Here is a 16,011-nt window from a genome sequence, read left to right on the forward strand (position 1 = left end):
TATTGGAACATAGCCATGCCTGTTCTTATAAATAAAATGTTATTTGTCTATGTACTGTCTATGGCTGCTTTCATGCTAAACAGGAGAGTTGAGTAGTTGTAATGACTGTGTGGTCCACAATACCTAAAATATTTACTATCTAGCCCTTTACAACAAAATAAGTGTGCTGACCCGATCTAGTATATTGCAGAGGGTCGGGGGTGGTTCACCAGAAAATATTTTTACGGCTCCTTCCAATTTCTGAAATCGCTCGATTCCAGTGCCCTGACAGGGAACTGACGGCTTTTATTCCAGAAGTCCTACTGGATGACATTTAAAGCTCTTTTGGGGATACGTGCATTTTAATATTTTAGTCATTATCTTTAAATTCCTTGAAGCAATTCTGAAATGCTTGAGTTTCATAGAGCTAAAGAAGTAAATGGAAAGTCACATTTCAAGTATGGTGGTAAAATCATGGATGTTTCAGTATTGCTGAAAAGGCTGGTTCTGTTTTAAACAGCAGGCAATAAAAAAGAAATCAGATAAAACTCCCTTAGAAGCTAACTGAAATGGCTATTATAAGGTTGTAGAATTTGCAGCTTTCACAAAATAGCAAACGGCTTCGTGGGCCTCTATCTTAGGATTTCCTAGTCTGAATTCAACACAGTGTACTCAGTCTTGCCTCAGGTTGGCAGATAATGCTTTTAACATTATAGTCAGATTTCAAAGGTTTGCCCCTGTAAACATAACAAAAGTAGTATTTTTTGGAAGAAGTTACATTATAAGTGTCTCATCTTTTTCTTTTCTCTTCTAGCCAGATACACAGTGTCATCGTTCATGCACCATTGACTGTCCTCATCAGGCCCGACCTGGAAGGGGATCGACAGGTACTGATAGGGCCCTGGCTTTGATTTTACTACTGTATGGATGCTAAGAGCCTGGCTTTATCTATTTTTTCTATACGGATCTTCCCTTCCTCCCAATTTCCTCATATTTATTTTGCTTTCCAACATCTTTATAAATCACTGCAAATTCATTTGGAAGATGGGATATAACAAAAAGTAGAGCTAGAGCCAAAAAGTTCGAGATTTCTGCTGTTTTCTCATACCACATAAACATAAATTAACCTCTCACTACTCTGGTAGGGTAAGCAAACAGTATATTCTGATTTTCTTTAATTTAAAAATTTAAACCAAAGAAGTTATTTTCATAATTGCTTTTGTCAGTTAACCTTTTAGAGAAAGGCAAGAAAACAAGTTCTAAAACATCAAGATATGCTTAGAGTCTAATTCTACCACATTAACTCCTTTTTGATCTCTAAATTATTCTCCATAATCCTATTAACACAGGAGTGATGGGAGAAAATCTAGGATGTCTTAATCTTCCTATGGATGGTCTTTACACCACCATTAGGTCATTCTCATTATGCTGAAGATGAAATTTGTAAGTACTGGGCACTTGAAATATTTATTGTCATGATATGATTAATCAGCAAGTTCAGAAAGTGCTTCAATCCATCTTTGTAGTCCACGTGAATTCTCTTAGCTCATATCCTGGTAGCACTGTTTGGCAGTCTTTTGAATTCTTTCAGCTGATTCATCCTCAGAGAAGCAATGCTGCCTGTACACTACAGTCATTATATTCAGCCAGGTAAATGGTTGGGGGTAACTACATATACCACTTATTAATTAATTAATATCTAAATGAAACAATGTCTTAGTCCTTTTTTAACTACTGGGCTCTACTAAAACACAAGATCACTGCTTTCCTAGCTGAAGAATAAAGATTTTTTTAACATGAAAAAACATGTAGGAGGCGGGTCAAGATGGCGGACTGGTGAGCTGTATGTGTTAGTTACTCCTCCAGGAAAGTAGGTAGAAAGCCAGGAACTGCGTGGACTGGACACCACAGAGCAATCTGACTTTGGGCATACTTCATACAACACTCATGAACACGTGGAACTGCTGAGATCAGCGAAATCTGAAAGTTTTTGTGGCCAGGGGACCCGCACCCCTCCCTGCCAGGCTCAGTCCCGTGGGAGGAGGGGCTGTCAGCTCCGGGAAGGAGAAGGGAGAACTGCAGTGCAGCCCTTATCAGAAACTCATTCTACTGATCCAAACTCCAACCATAGATAGACTGAGACCAGACACCAGAGAATCTGAGAGCAGCCAGCCCAGCAGAGAGGAGACAGGCATAGAAAAAAACAACACGAAAACTCCAAAATAAAAGCGTAGGATTTTTGGAGTTCTGGTGAACATAGAAAGGGGAAGGGCAGAGCTCAGGCCCTGAGGCTCATATGCAAATCCTGAAGAAAAGCTGATCTCTCTGCCCTGTGGACCTTTCCTTAATGGCCCTAATTGCTTTGTCTCTTAGCATTTCAATAGCCCATTAGATCTCTGAGGAGGGCCCTTTTTTTTTTTAATCCTTTTTTCTTTTTCTAAAACAATTACTCTAAGAAGCCCAATACAGAAAGCTTCAAAGACTTGCAATTTGGGCAGGTCAAGACAAGAGCAGAACTAAGAGAGCTCTGAGACAAAAGGCAATAATCCAGTGGCTGAGAAAATTCACTAAACACCACAACTTCCCAAGAAAAGGGGAGTGTCCGCTCACAGCCACCATCCTGGTGGACAGGAAACACTCCTGCCCATCGCAAGCCCCATAGCCCAGAGCTGCCCCACACAACCCAGTGTGACGGAAGCACTTCAAATAACAGGCACACACCACAAAACTGGGTGTGGACATTAGCCTTCCCTGCAACCTCAGCTGATTGTCCCAGAGTTGGGAAGGTGGAGCAGTGTGAATTAACAAAGCCCCATTCAGTCATCATTTCAGCAGACTGGGAGCCTCCCTACACAGCCCAGCAGCCCAGAACTGCCCTGGGGGGACGGCACTCACCTGTGACATAGCACAGTCACCCCTCAACAGAGGACCAGGGGGTTCACAGCCTGGAAGAGGGGCCCACTTGCAAGTCTCAGGAGCCATACGCCAATACCAAGGACTTGTGGGTCAGTGGCAGAGACAAACTGTGGCAGGACTGAACTGAAGGATTAGACTATTGCAGCAGCTTTAAAACTCTAGGATCACCAGGGAGATTTGATTGTTAGGGCCACCCCCCCCTCCCCGACTGCCCAGAAACACGCCCCACATACAGGGCAGGCAACACCAACTACACACGCAAGCTTGGTACACCAATTGGGCCCCACAAGACTCACTCCCCCACTCACCAAAAAGGCTAAGCAGGGGAGATCTGGCTTGTGGAGAACAGGTGGCTCGTGGACGCCACCTGCTGATTAGTTAGAGAAAGTGTACTCCACGAAGCTGGAGATCTGATAAATTAGAGATAAGGACTTCAATTGGTCTACAAATCCTAAAAGAACCCTATCAAGTTCAGCAAATGCCACAAGGCCAAAAACAACAGAAAATTATAAAGCATATGAAAAAACCAGACGATATGGATAACCCAAGCCCAAGCACCCAAATCAAAAGATCAGAAGAAACACAGCACCTAGAGCAGCTACTCAAAGAACTAAAGATGAACAATGAGGCCATAGTACGGGATACAAAGGATATCAAGAAGACCCTAGAAGAGCATAAAGAAGACATTGCAAGACTAAATAAAAAAATGGATGATCTTATGGAAATTAAAGAAACTGTTGACCAAATTAAAAAGATTCTGAACACTCATAGTACAAGACTAGAGGAAGTTGAACAACGAATCAGTGACCTGGAAGATGACAGAATGGAAAATGAAAGCATAAAAGAAAGAATGGGGAAAAAAATTGAAAAAATCGAAATGGACCTCAGGGATATGATAGATAATATGAAACGTCCGAATGTAAGACTCATTGGTGTTCCAGAAGGGGAAGAAAAGGGTAAACATCTAGGAAGAGTATTCAAAGAAATTGTTGGGGAAAACTTCCCAAATCTTCTAAACAACATAAATACACAAATCATAAATGCTCAGCGAACTCCAAATAGAATAAATCCAAATAAACCCACCCTGAGACATATTCTGATCACACTGTCAAACACGGAAGAGAAGGAGCAAGTTCTGAAAGCAGCAAGAGAAAAGCAATTCACCACATACAAAGGAAACAGCATCAGACTAAGTAGTGACTACTCAGCAGCCACCATGGAGGCGAGTAGGCAGTGGCACGATATATTTAAAATTCTGAGTGAGAAAAATTTCCAGCCAAGAATACTTTATCCAGCAAAGCTCTCCTTCAAATTTGAGGGAGAGCTTAAATTTTTCACAGACAAACAAATGCTGAGAGAATTTGCTAACAAGAGACCTGCCCTACTGGAGATACTCAAGGGAGCCCTACAGACAGAGAAACAAAGAAAGGACAGAGAGACTTGGAGAAAGGTTCAGTACTAAAGAGATTCGGTATGGGTTCAATAAAGGATATTAATAGACAGAGGGGAAAAATATGACAAACATAAACCAAAGGATAAGATGGCTGATTCAAGAAATGCCTTCACGGTTATAACGTTGAATGTAAATGGATTAAACTCCCCAATTAAAAGATATAGATTCGCAGAATGGATCAAAAAAAATGAACCATCAATATGTTGCATACAAGAGACTCATCTTAGACACAGGGACACAAAGAAACTGAAAGTGAAAGGATGGAAAAAAATATTTCATGCAAGCTACAGCCAAAAGAAAGCAGGTGTAGCAGTATTAATCTCAGATAAAATAGACTTCAAATGCAGGGATGTTTTGAGAGACAAAGAAGGCCACTACGTACTAATAAAAGGGGCAATTCAGCAAGAAGAAATAACAATCGTAAATGTCTATGCACCCAATCAAGGTGCCACAAAATACATGAGAGAAACACTGGCAAAACTAAAGGAAGCAATTGATGTTTCCACAATAATTGTGGGAGACTTCAACACATCACTCTCTCCTATAGATAGATCAACCAGACAGAAGACCAATAAGGAAACTGAAAACCTAAACAATCTGATAAATGAATTAGATTTAACAGACATATACAGGACATTACATCCCAAATCACCAGGATACACATACTTTTCTAGTGCTCATGGAACTTTCTCCAGAATAGATCATATGCTGGGACATAAAACAAGCCTCAATAAATTTAAAAAGATTGAAATTATTCAAAGCACATTCTCTGACCACAATGGAATACAATTAGAAGTCAATAACCATCAGAGACTTAGAAAATTCACAAATACCTGGAGGTTAAACAACACACTCCTAAACAATCAGTGGGTTAAAGAAGAAATAGCACGAGAAATTGCTAAATATATAGAGACGAATGAAAATGAGAACACAACATACCAAAACCTATGGGATGCAGCAAAAGCAGTGCTAAGGGGGAAATTTATAGCACTAAACGCATATATTAAAAAGGAAGAAAGAGCCAAAATCAAAGAACTAATGGATCAACTGAAGAAGCTAGAAAGTGAACAGCAAACCAATCCTAAACCAAGTAGAAGAAAAGAAATAACAAGGATTAAAGCAGAAATAAATGACATAGAGAACAAAAAAACAATAGAGAGGATAAATATCACCAAAAGTTGGTTCTTTGAGAAGATCAACAAGATTGACAAGCCCCTAGCTAGACTGACAAAATCAAAAAGACAGAAGACCCATATAAACAAAATAATGAATGAAAAAGGTGACATAACTGCAGATCCTGAAGAAATTAAAAAAATTATAAGAGGATATTATGAACAACTGTATGGCAACAAACTGGATAATGTAGAAGAAATGGACAATTTCCTGGAAACATATGAACAACCTAGACTGACCAGAGAAGAAATAGAAGACCTCAACCAACCCATCACAAGCAAAGAGATCCAATCAGTCATCAAAAATCTTCCCACAAATAAATGCCCAGGGCCAGATGGCTTCACAGGGGAATTCTACCAAACTTTCCAGAAAGAACTGACACCAATCTTACTCAAACTCTTTCAAAACATTGAAGAAAATGGAACACTACCTAACTCATTTTATGAAGCTAACATCAATCTAATACCAAAACCAGGCAAAGATGCTACAAAAAAGGAAAACTACCGGCCAATCTCCCTAATGAATACAGATGCAAAAATCCTCAACAAAATACTTGCAAATCGAATCCAAAGACACATTAAAAAAATCATACACCATGACCAAATGGGGTTCATTCCAGGCATGCAAGGATGGTTCAACATAAGAAAATCAATCAATGTATTACAACACATTAACAAGTCAAAAGGGAAAAATCAATTGATCATCTCAATAGATGCTGAAAAAGCATTTGACAAAATCCAACATCCCTTTTTGATAAAAACACTTCAAAAGGTAGGAATTGAAGGAAACTTCCTCAACATGATAAAGAGCATATATGAAAAACCCACAGCCAGCATAGTACTCAATGGTGAGAGACTGAAAGCCTTCCCTCTAAAATCAGGAACAAGACAAGGATGCCCGCTGTCACCACTGTTATTCAGTGCTGGAAGTGCTAGCCAGGGCAATCCGGCAAGACAAAGAAATAAAAGGCATCCAAATTGGAAAAGAAGAAGTAAAACTGTCATTGTTTGCAGATGATATGATCTCATATCTAGAAAACCCTGAGAAATCAACGATACACCTACTAGAGCTAATAAACAAATTTAGCAAAGTAGCGGGATACAAGATTAATGCACATAAGTCAGTAATGTTTCTATATGCTAGAAATGAACAAACTGAAGAGACACTCAAGAAAAAGATACCATTTTCAATAGCAACTAAAAAAATCAAGTACCTAGGAGTAAACTTAACCAAAGATGTAAAAGACCTATACAAAGAAAACTACATAACTCTACTAAAAGAAATAGAAGGGGACCTTAAAAGATGGAAAAATATTCCATGTTCATGGATAGGAAGACTAAATGTCATTAAGATGTCAATTCTACCCAAACTCATCTACAGATTCAATGCAATCCCAAGCAAAATTCCAACAACCTACTTTGCAGACTTGGAAAAGCTAGTTATCAAATTCATTTGGAAAGGGAAGATGCCTCGAATTGCCAAAGACACTCTAAAAAAGAAAAACGAAGTGGGAGGACTTACACTCCCTGACTTTGAAGCTTATTATAAAGCCACAGTTTGCAAAACAGCATGGTACTGGCACAAAGATAGACATATAGATCAATGGAATCGAACTGAGAATTCAGAGATAGACCCTCAGATCTATGGCCGACTGATCTTTGATAAGGCCCCCAAAGTCACCGAACTGAGCCATAATGGTCTTTTCAACAAATGGGGCTGGGAGAGTTGGATATCCATATCCAAAAGAATGAAAGAGGACCCCTACCTCACCCCCTACACAAAAATTAACTCAAAATGGACCAAAGATCTCAATATAAAAGAAAGTACCATTAAACTCCTAGAAGATAATGTAGGAAAACAACTTCAAGACCTTGTATTAGGAGGCCACTTTCTAGACTTTACACCCAAAGCACAAGCAACAAAAGAGAAAATAGATAAATGGGAACTCCTCAAGCTTACAAGTTTCTGCACCTCAAAGGAATTTCTCAAAAAGGTAAAGACGCAGCCAACTCAATGGGAAAAAATTTTTGGAAACCATGTATCTGACAAAAGACTGATATCTTGCATATACAAAGAAATCCTACAACTCAATGACAATAGTACAGACAGCCCAATTATAAAATGGGCAAAAGATATGAAAAGACAGTTCTCTGAAGAGGAAATACAAATGGCCAAGAAACACATGAAAAAATGTTCAGCTTCACTAGCTATTAGAGAGATGCAAATTAAGACCACAATGAGATACCATCTAACACCGATTAGAATGGCTGCCATTAAACAAACAGGAAACTACAAATGCTGGAGGGGATGTGGAGAAATTGGAACTCTTATTCACTGTTGGTGGGACTGTATAATGGTTCAGCCACTCTGGAAGTCAGTCTGGCAGTTCCTTAGAAAACTAGATATAGAGCTACCATTCGATCCAGCGATTGCACTTCTCGGTATATACCCGGAAGATCGGAAAGCAGTGACACGAACAGATATCTGCACGCCAATGTTCATAGCAGCATTATTCACAATTGCCAAGAGATGGAAACAACGCAAATGTCCTTCAACAGATGAGTGGATAAATAAAATGTGGTATATACACACGATGGAATACTACGCGGCAGTAAGAAGGAACGATCTGGTGAAACATATGACAACATGGATGAACCTTGAAGACATAATGCTGAGCGAAATAAGCCAGGCACAAAAAGAGAAATATTATATGCTACCACTAATGTGAACTCTGAAAAATGTAAAACAAATGGTTTATAATGTAGAATGTAGGGGAACTAGCAGTAGAGAGCAATTAAGGAAGGGCGAACAATAATCCAAGAAGAACAGATAAGCTATTTAACGTTCTGGGGATGCCCAGAAATGACTATGGTCTGTTAATTTCTGATGGATGTAGTAGGAACAAGTTCACTGAAATGTTGCTATATTATGTAACTTTCTTGGGGTAAAGTAGGAACATGTTGGAAGTTAAGCAGTTATCTTAGGTTAGTTGTCTTTTTCTTACTCCCTTGTTATGGTCTCTTTGAAATGTTCTTTTATTGTATGTTTGTTTTCTTTTTAGCTTTTTTTTTCATACAGTTGATTTAAAAAAGAAGGGAAAGTTAAAAAAGAAAAAAGACAAACAAGGAAAAAAAAAGAAAAAGATGTAGTGCCCCCTTGAGGAGCCTGTGGAGAATGCAGGGGTATTCGCCTACCCCACCTCCATGGTTGCTAACATGACCACAGACATAGGGGACTGGTGGTTTGATGGGTTGAGCCCTCTACCATAAGTTTTACCCTTGGGAAGACGGTTGCTGCAAAGGAGAGGCTAGGCCTCCCTGTATTTGTGCCTAAGAGTCTCCTCCTGAATGCCTCTTTGTTGCTCAGATGTGGCCCTCTCTCTCTGGCTAAGCCAACTTGAAAGGTGAAATCACTGCCCTCCCCTCTATGTGGGATCAGACACCCAGGGAAGTGAATCTCCCTGGCAACGTGGAATATGACTCCCGGGGAGGAATGTAGACCCGGCATCGTGGGACGGAGAACATCTTCTTGACCAAAAGGGGGATGTGAAAGGAAATGAAATAAGCTTCAGTGGCAGAGAGATTCCAAAACGAGCCGAGAGATCACTCTGGTGGGCACTCTTACGCACACTTTAGACAACCTTTTTTAGGTTCTAAAGAATTGGGGTAGCAGGTGGTGGATACCTGAAACTATTAAAGTACAACCCAGAACCCATGAATCTCGAAGACAGTTGTATAAAAATGTAGCTTATGAGGGGTGACAGTGGGATTGGGAATGCCATAAGGACCAAACTCCACTTTGTCTAGTTTATGGATGGATGTGTAGAAAAGTAGGGGAAGGAAACAAACAGACAAAGGTACCCAGTGTTCTTTTTTACTTCAATTGCTCTTTTTCACTCTAATTATTATTCTTGTTATTTTTGTGTGTGTGCTAATGAAGGTGTCAAGGATTGATTTAGGTGATGAATGTACAACTACGTAATGGTACTGTAAACAATCGAAAGTACAATTTGTTTTGTATGACTGCGTGGTATGTGAATATATCTCAATAAAATGATGATTAAAAAAAAAAAAAAAAAGAGGATACTATGAACAACTGTATGGCAACAAACTGGATAATGTAGAGGAAATGGACAATTTCCTGGAAACATATGAACAACCTAGACTGACCAGAGAAGAAATAGAAGACCTCAACCAACCCATCACAAGCAAAGAGATCCAATCAGTCATCAAAAATCTTCCCACAAATAAATGCCCAGGGCCAGATGGCTTCACAGGGGAATTCTACCAAACTTTCCAGAAAGAACTGACACCAATCTTACTCAAACTCTTTCAAAACATTGAAGAAAATGGAACACTACCTAACTCATTTTATGAAGCTAACATCAATCTAATACCAAAACCAGGCAAAGATGTTACAAAAAAGGAAAACTACCGGCCAATCTCCCTAATGAATATAGATGCAAAAATCCTCAACAAAATACTTGCAAATCGAATCCAAAGACACATTAAAAAAATCATATACCATGACCAAGTGGGGTTTATTCCAGGCATGCAAGGATGGTTCAACATAAGAAAATCAATCAATGTATTACAACACATTAAAAGTCAAAAGGGAAAAATCAATTGATCATCTCAATAGATGCTGAAAAAGCATTTGACAAAATCCAACATCCGTTTTTGATAAAAACACTTCAAAAGGTAGGAATTGAGGGAAACTTCCTCAACATGATAAAGAGCATATATGAAAAACCCACAGCCAGCATAGTACCCAATGGTGAGAGACTGAAAGCCTTCCCTCTAAGATCAGGAACAAGACAAGGATGCCCGCTGTCACCACTGTTATTCAACATTGTGCTGGAAGTGCTAGCCAGGGCAATCCGGCAAGACAAAGAAATAAAAGGCATCCAAATTGGAAAAGAAGAAGTAAAACTGTCATTGTTTGCAGATGATATGATCTTATATCTAGAAAACCCTGAGAAATCGACGATACACCTACTAGAGCTAATAAACAAATTTAGCAAAGTAGCGGGATACAAGGTTAATGCACATAAGTCCGTAATGTTTCTATATGCTAGAAATGAACAAACTGAAGAGACACTCAGGAAAAAGATACCATTTTCAATAGCAACTAAAAAAATCAAGTACCTAGGAATAAACTTAACCAAAGATGTAAAAGACCTATACAAAGAAAACTACATAACTCTACTAAAAGAAATAGAAGGGGACCTTAAAAGATGGAAAAATATTCCATGTTCATGGATAGGAAGACTAAATGTCATTAAGATGTCAATTCTACCCAAACTCATCTACAGATTCAATGCAATCCCAATCAAAATTCCAACAACCTACTTTGCAGACTTGGAAAAGCTAGTTATTAAATTTATTTGGAAAGGGAAGATGCCTCGAATTGCTAAAGACACTCTAAAAAAGAAAAACGAAGTGGGAGGACTTACACTCCCTGACATTGAAGCTTATTATAAAGCCACAGTTGCCAAAACAGCATGGTACTGGCACAAAGATAGACATATAGATCAATGGAATCGAATTGAGAATTCAGAGATAGACCCTCAGATCTATGGCCGACTGATCTTTGATAAGGCCCCCAAAGTCACTGAACTGAGTCATAATGGTCTTTTCAACAAATGGGGCTGGGAGAGTTGGATATCCATATCCAAAAGAATGAAAGAGGACCCCTACCTCACCCCCTACACAAAAATTAACTCAAAATGGACCAAAGATCTCAATATAAAAGAAAGTACCATAAAACTCCTAGAAGATAATGTAGGAAAACATCTTCAAGACCTTGTATTAGGCGGCCACTTCCTAGACTTTACACCCAAAGCACAAGCAACAAAAGAGAAAATAGATAAATGGGAACTCCTCAAGCTTACAAGTTTCTGCACCTCAAAGGAATTTCTCAAAAAGGTAAAGAGGCAGCCAACTCAATGGGAAAAAATTTTTGGAAACCATGTATCTGACAAAAGACTGATATCTTGCATATATAAAGAAATCCTACAACTCAATGACAATAGTACAGTCGGCCCAATTATAAAATGGGCAAAAGATATGAAAAGACAGTTCTCTGAAGAGGAAATACAAATGGCCAAGAAACACATGAAAAAATGTTCAGCTTCACTAGCTATTAGAGAGATGCAAATTAAGACCACAATGAGATACCATCTAACACCGGTTAGAATGGCTGCCATTAAACAAACAGGAAACTACAAATGCTGGAGGGGATGTGGAGAAATTGGAACTCTTATTCACTGTTGGTGGGACTGTATAATGGTTCAGCCACTCTGGAAGTCAGTCTGGCAGTTCCTTAGAAAACTAGATATAGAGCTACCATTCGATCCAGCGATTGCACTTCTCGGTATATACCCGGAAGATCGGAAAGCAGTGACACGAACAGATATCTGCACTCCAATGTTCATAGCAGCATTATTCACAATTGCCAAGAGATGGAAACAACCCAAATGTCCTTCAACAGATGAGTGGATAAATAAAATGTGGTATATACACACGATGGAATACTACGCGGCAGTAAGAAGGAACGATCTCGTGAAACATATGACAACATGGATGAACCTGAAGACATAATGCTGAGCGAAATAAGCCAGGCACAAAAAGAGAAATATTATATGCTACCACTAATGTGAACTTTGAAAAATGTAAAACAAATGGTTTATAATGTAGAATGTAGGGGAACTAGCAGTAGAGAGCAATTAAGGAAGGGGGAACAATAATCCAAGAACAGATAAGCTATTTAACGTTCTGGGGATGCCCAGAAATGACTATGGTCTGTTAATTTCTGATGGATATAGTAGGAACAAGTTCACAGAAATGTTGCTATATTATGTAACTTTCTTGGGGTAAAGTAGGAACATGTTGGAAGTTAAGCAGTTATCTTAGGTTAGTTGTCTTTTTCTTACTCCCTTGTTATGGTCTCTTTGAAATGTTCTTTTATTGTATGTTTGTTTTCTTTTTAGCTTTTTTTTTCATACAGTTGATTTAAAAAAGAAGGGAAAGTTAAAAAAAAAAAAAAAAGAAAGAAAAACAAGGAAAAAAAAAAAAAGATGTAGTGCCCCCTTGAGGAGCCTGTGGAGAATGCAGGGGTATTCGCCTACCCCACCTCGATGGTTGCTAACATGACCACAGACATAGGGGACTGGTGGTTTGATGGGTTCAGCCCTCTACCATAAGTTTTACCCTTGGGAAGACGGTTGCTGCAAAGGAGAGGCTAGGCCTCCCTATATTTGTGCCTAAGAGTCTCCTCCTGAATGCCTCTTTGTTGCTCAGATGTGGCCCTCTCTCTCTGGCTAAGCCAACTTGAAAGGTGAAATCACTGCCCTCCCCACTACGTGGGATCAGACACCCAGGGGAGTGAATCTCCCTGGCAACGTGGAATATGACTCCCGGGGAGGAATGTAGACCCGGCATCGTGGGACGGAGAACATCTTCTTGACCAAAAGGGGGATGTGAAAGGAAATGAAATAAGCTTCAGTGGCAGAGAGATTCCAAAACGAGCCGAGAGGTCACTCTGGTGGGCACTCTTACGCACACTTTAGACAACCCTTTTTAGGTTCTAAAGAATTGGGGTAGCTGGTGGTGGATACCTGAAACTATCAAACTACAACCCAGAACCCATGAATCTCGAAGACAGTTGTATAAAAATGTAGCTTATGAGGGGTGACAATGGGATTGGGAAAGCCATAAGGACCAAACACCACTTTGTGTAGTTTATGGATGGATGTGTAGAAAAGTAGGGGAAGGAAACAAACAGACAAAGGTACCCAGTGTTCTTTTTTACTTCAATTGCTCTTTTTCACTCTAATTATTATTCTTGTTATTTTGTGTGTGTGCTAATGAAGGTGTCAGGGATTGATTTAGGTGATGAATGTACAACTATGTAATGGTACTGTAAACAATCGAAAGTACAATTTGTTTTGTATGACTGCGTGGTATGTGAATATATCTCAATAAAATGATGATTTAAAAAAAAAAAAAAAAAAAAAAAAAAAAAAAAAAAAAGAAAAGTAGGGGAAGGAAACAAACAGACAAAGGTACCCAGTGTTCTTTTTTACTTCAATTGCTCTTTTTCACTCTAATTATTATTCTTGTTATTTTTGTGTGTGTGCTAATGAAGGTGTCAGGGATTGATTTAGGTGATGAATGTACAACTATGTAATGGTACTGTAAACAATCGAAAGTACAATTTGTTTTGTATGACTGCGTGGTATGTGAATATATCTCAATAAAATGATGATAAAAAAAAAAAAAAAAAAAAAAAAAAAATGTAGCTTATGAGGGGTGACAAGGGGATTGGGAAAGCCATAAGGACCACACTCCACTTTGTCTAGTTTATGGATGGATGTGTAGAAAAGTAGGGGAAGGAAACATACAGACAAAGGTACCCAGTGTTCTTTTTTACTTCAATTGCTCTTTTTCACTCTAATTATTATTCTTGTTATTTTTGTGTGTGTGCTAATGAAGGTGTCAGGGATTGATTTAGGTGATGAATGTACAACTATGTAATGGTACTGTAAACAATCGAAAGTACAATTTGTTTTGTATGACTGCGTGGTATGTGAATATATCTCAATAAAATGATGATAAAAAAAAAAAAAAAAAAAAAAAAATGTAGCTTATGAGGGGTGACAAGGGGATTGGGAAAGCCATAAGGACCACACTCCACTTTGTCTAGTTTATGGATGGATGTGTAGAAAAGTAGGGGAAGGAAACATACAGACAAAGGTACCCAGTGTTCTTTTTTACTTCAATTGCTCTTTTTCACTCTAATTATTATTCTTGTTATTTTTGTGTGTGTGCTAATGAAGGTGTCAGGGATTGATTTAGGTGATGAATGTACAACTATGTAATGGTACTGTGAACAATCGAAAGTACGATTTGTTTTGTATGACTGCGTGGTATGTGAATATATCTCAATAAAATGAAGATAAAAAAGAAAAAAAAAAAGAAAAAACATGTAAAACATTTTTTTAAATTGTTTTGTTAAATATATACTTTACTACTTTGTCCCAGGCTCCAAATTGAAAGTCTAATTGATAAATGGATCAAAAAAGCCCTTAGATATGAACTTGAGATTAATTACCAAACCTAGAATGTCTAGTAATGTTACTCACAACGTCATCTTTGTCTGACAGGTCCTCAGGTGCATGGATCTACAAAATTGCAAAGCAGAGGTGGACCAGTCTCTAAAACCAGGCATGGACCATAGGGCAAATGAGAAAAACCTGGTATCAGGCTGAAGAGAACATGTTTGAAGACTTCATGAACCAGTGTTCAGTCATCTTACGGTACAGAGCTTGTCTACAAGAAACAACTTCAAACTATCTTCATGAAGAGTTTTTTGGTACAACTGACTGATAAAAACAGAACAGATTATCTGCCAAAGAGTACATGGGTATTGTTTCTATCTCTATTATTTCAGCATAAGTTAACCTATTCCACTGGACAGGAAAGTTCGTACGCAAAGATGGAACAATGAATAATTACCTGAAATCACTGCTCCTGTTGTCTGTCAACAATGATCGGTTCAATTATTATAAGATTCTTTGAAGCTATACATACACAAGAAAACAGCAAATGACTGATAACATTATCATTGGCTTCAGAATGCTTCTGCTTGTATCAATTTTTGGAGAGTGGTATTCAGTTTTAATTTTAAGTCAAGTCATTTTTAGGAGATACTGCTGTCAAAAATCTGAGCTACTTAACAAATAGATGTCACTATAAAGCTTTGTGTTTAGATGTCCAATCCTGTAGGAAGATAGATGTCAACATGGAAGGAGTGAGTAACCAAAGACATATAAATGCTGACATCAATGTAAAATAACGTATGTAATAAATTATATTGCTTATTTTTTTCAGATAGAATAGCTCAACGTTACATTGCCTGGTTGGTGTCAGGCTATGCATATTTTTTTGCTTCAAATATCTTACTGGTTATATTTTTCCCAAATATTGAACTCATCTTGCCAAATTTTCTCCTGCAGCACTAAGAAAGTAAAAAATACTTTGTAGAATCTTGCTAATAAGCCAGCAAGATAGATTCTTTAAATTTTAAGAACCCTGGCAATTAGTCCAGTATAAACATATCCCATAATAAATGGCTTTTGATGTCAGTAAGAATGGCAGAAGTAGAGTGCTTTGGTACTCTTCTGATTTTACCACAGGCCTTTTCCTGAGGGCACTCATGAATGTAGCATGACTTTAACTACGGCTTAAATTTGTACACTATTCAATTTCATTGAATATTAATTTTGTTATCATACTGGATTTCAAGCTTACTGTTATCTTTAGAGTACATAAATTCAAGTGATCATAAATTGGGACAATGTTTTCATTATATCAAGGTATTCTAATGCTATCACATGGAAAAGACAGATGCTTCAAACAACCTGCATTAAATTATATTTTTAATAAAGAGTATTTTTTAACCTGTTTGTAATCAGAAACTGAAAATGT

At 38.2% G+C, this 16,011-nt stretch overlaps 1 protein-coding gene across 5 annotated transcripts in view; it reads left to right on the top strand.

Annotated features, from left to right (window-relative positions):
* Positions 1-15,982, top strand: part of FAM149B1 (family with sequence similarity 149 member B1) — an 84,873-nt gene extending 68,891 nt beyond the window's left edge. For all 5 annotated transcript variants that reach the window (XM_037803944.1, XM_037803946.1, XM_037803945.1 and 2 more), the window contains 2 exons: positions 794-866; positions 14,688-15,982. In XM_037803944.1, coding sequence (XP_037659872.1) covers positions 794-866; positions 14,688-14,761 — 147 coding nt within the window. In that variant the 3' untranslated portion in view covers positions 14,762-15,982. The remainder of the gene's footprint in view (positions 1-793; positions 867-14,687) is intronic.
* Positions 15,983-16,011: the final 29 nt, after the last annotated feature.

Source organism: Choloepus didactylus, chromosome 15 (assembly GCF_015220235.1).
Source record: "Choloepus didactylus isolate mChoDid1 chromosome 15, mChoDid1.pri, whole genome shotgun sequence".
Classification (NCBI taxonomy): domain Eukaryota; kingdom Metazoa; phylum Chordata; class Mammalia; order Pilosa; family Megalonychidae; genus Choloepus; species Choloepus didactylus.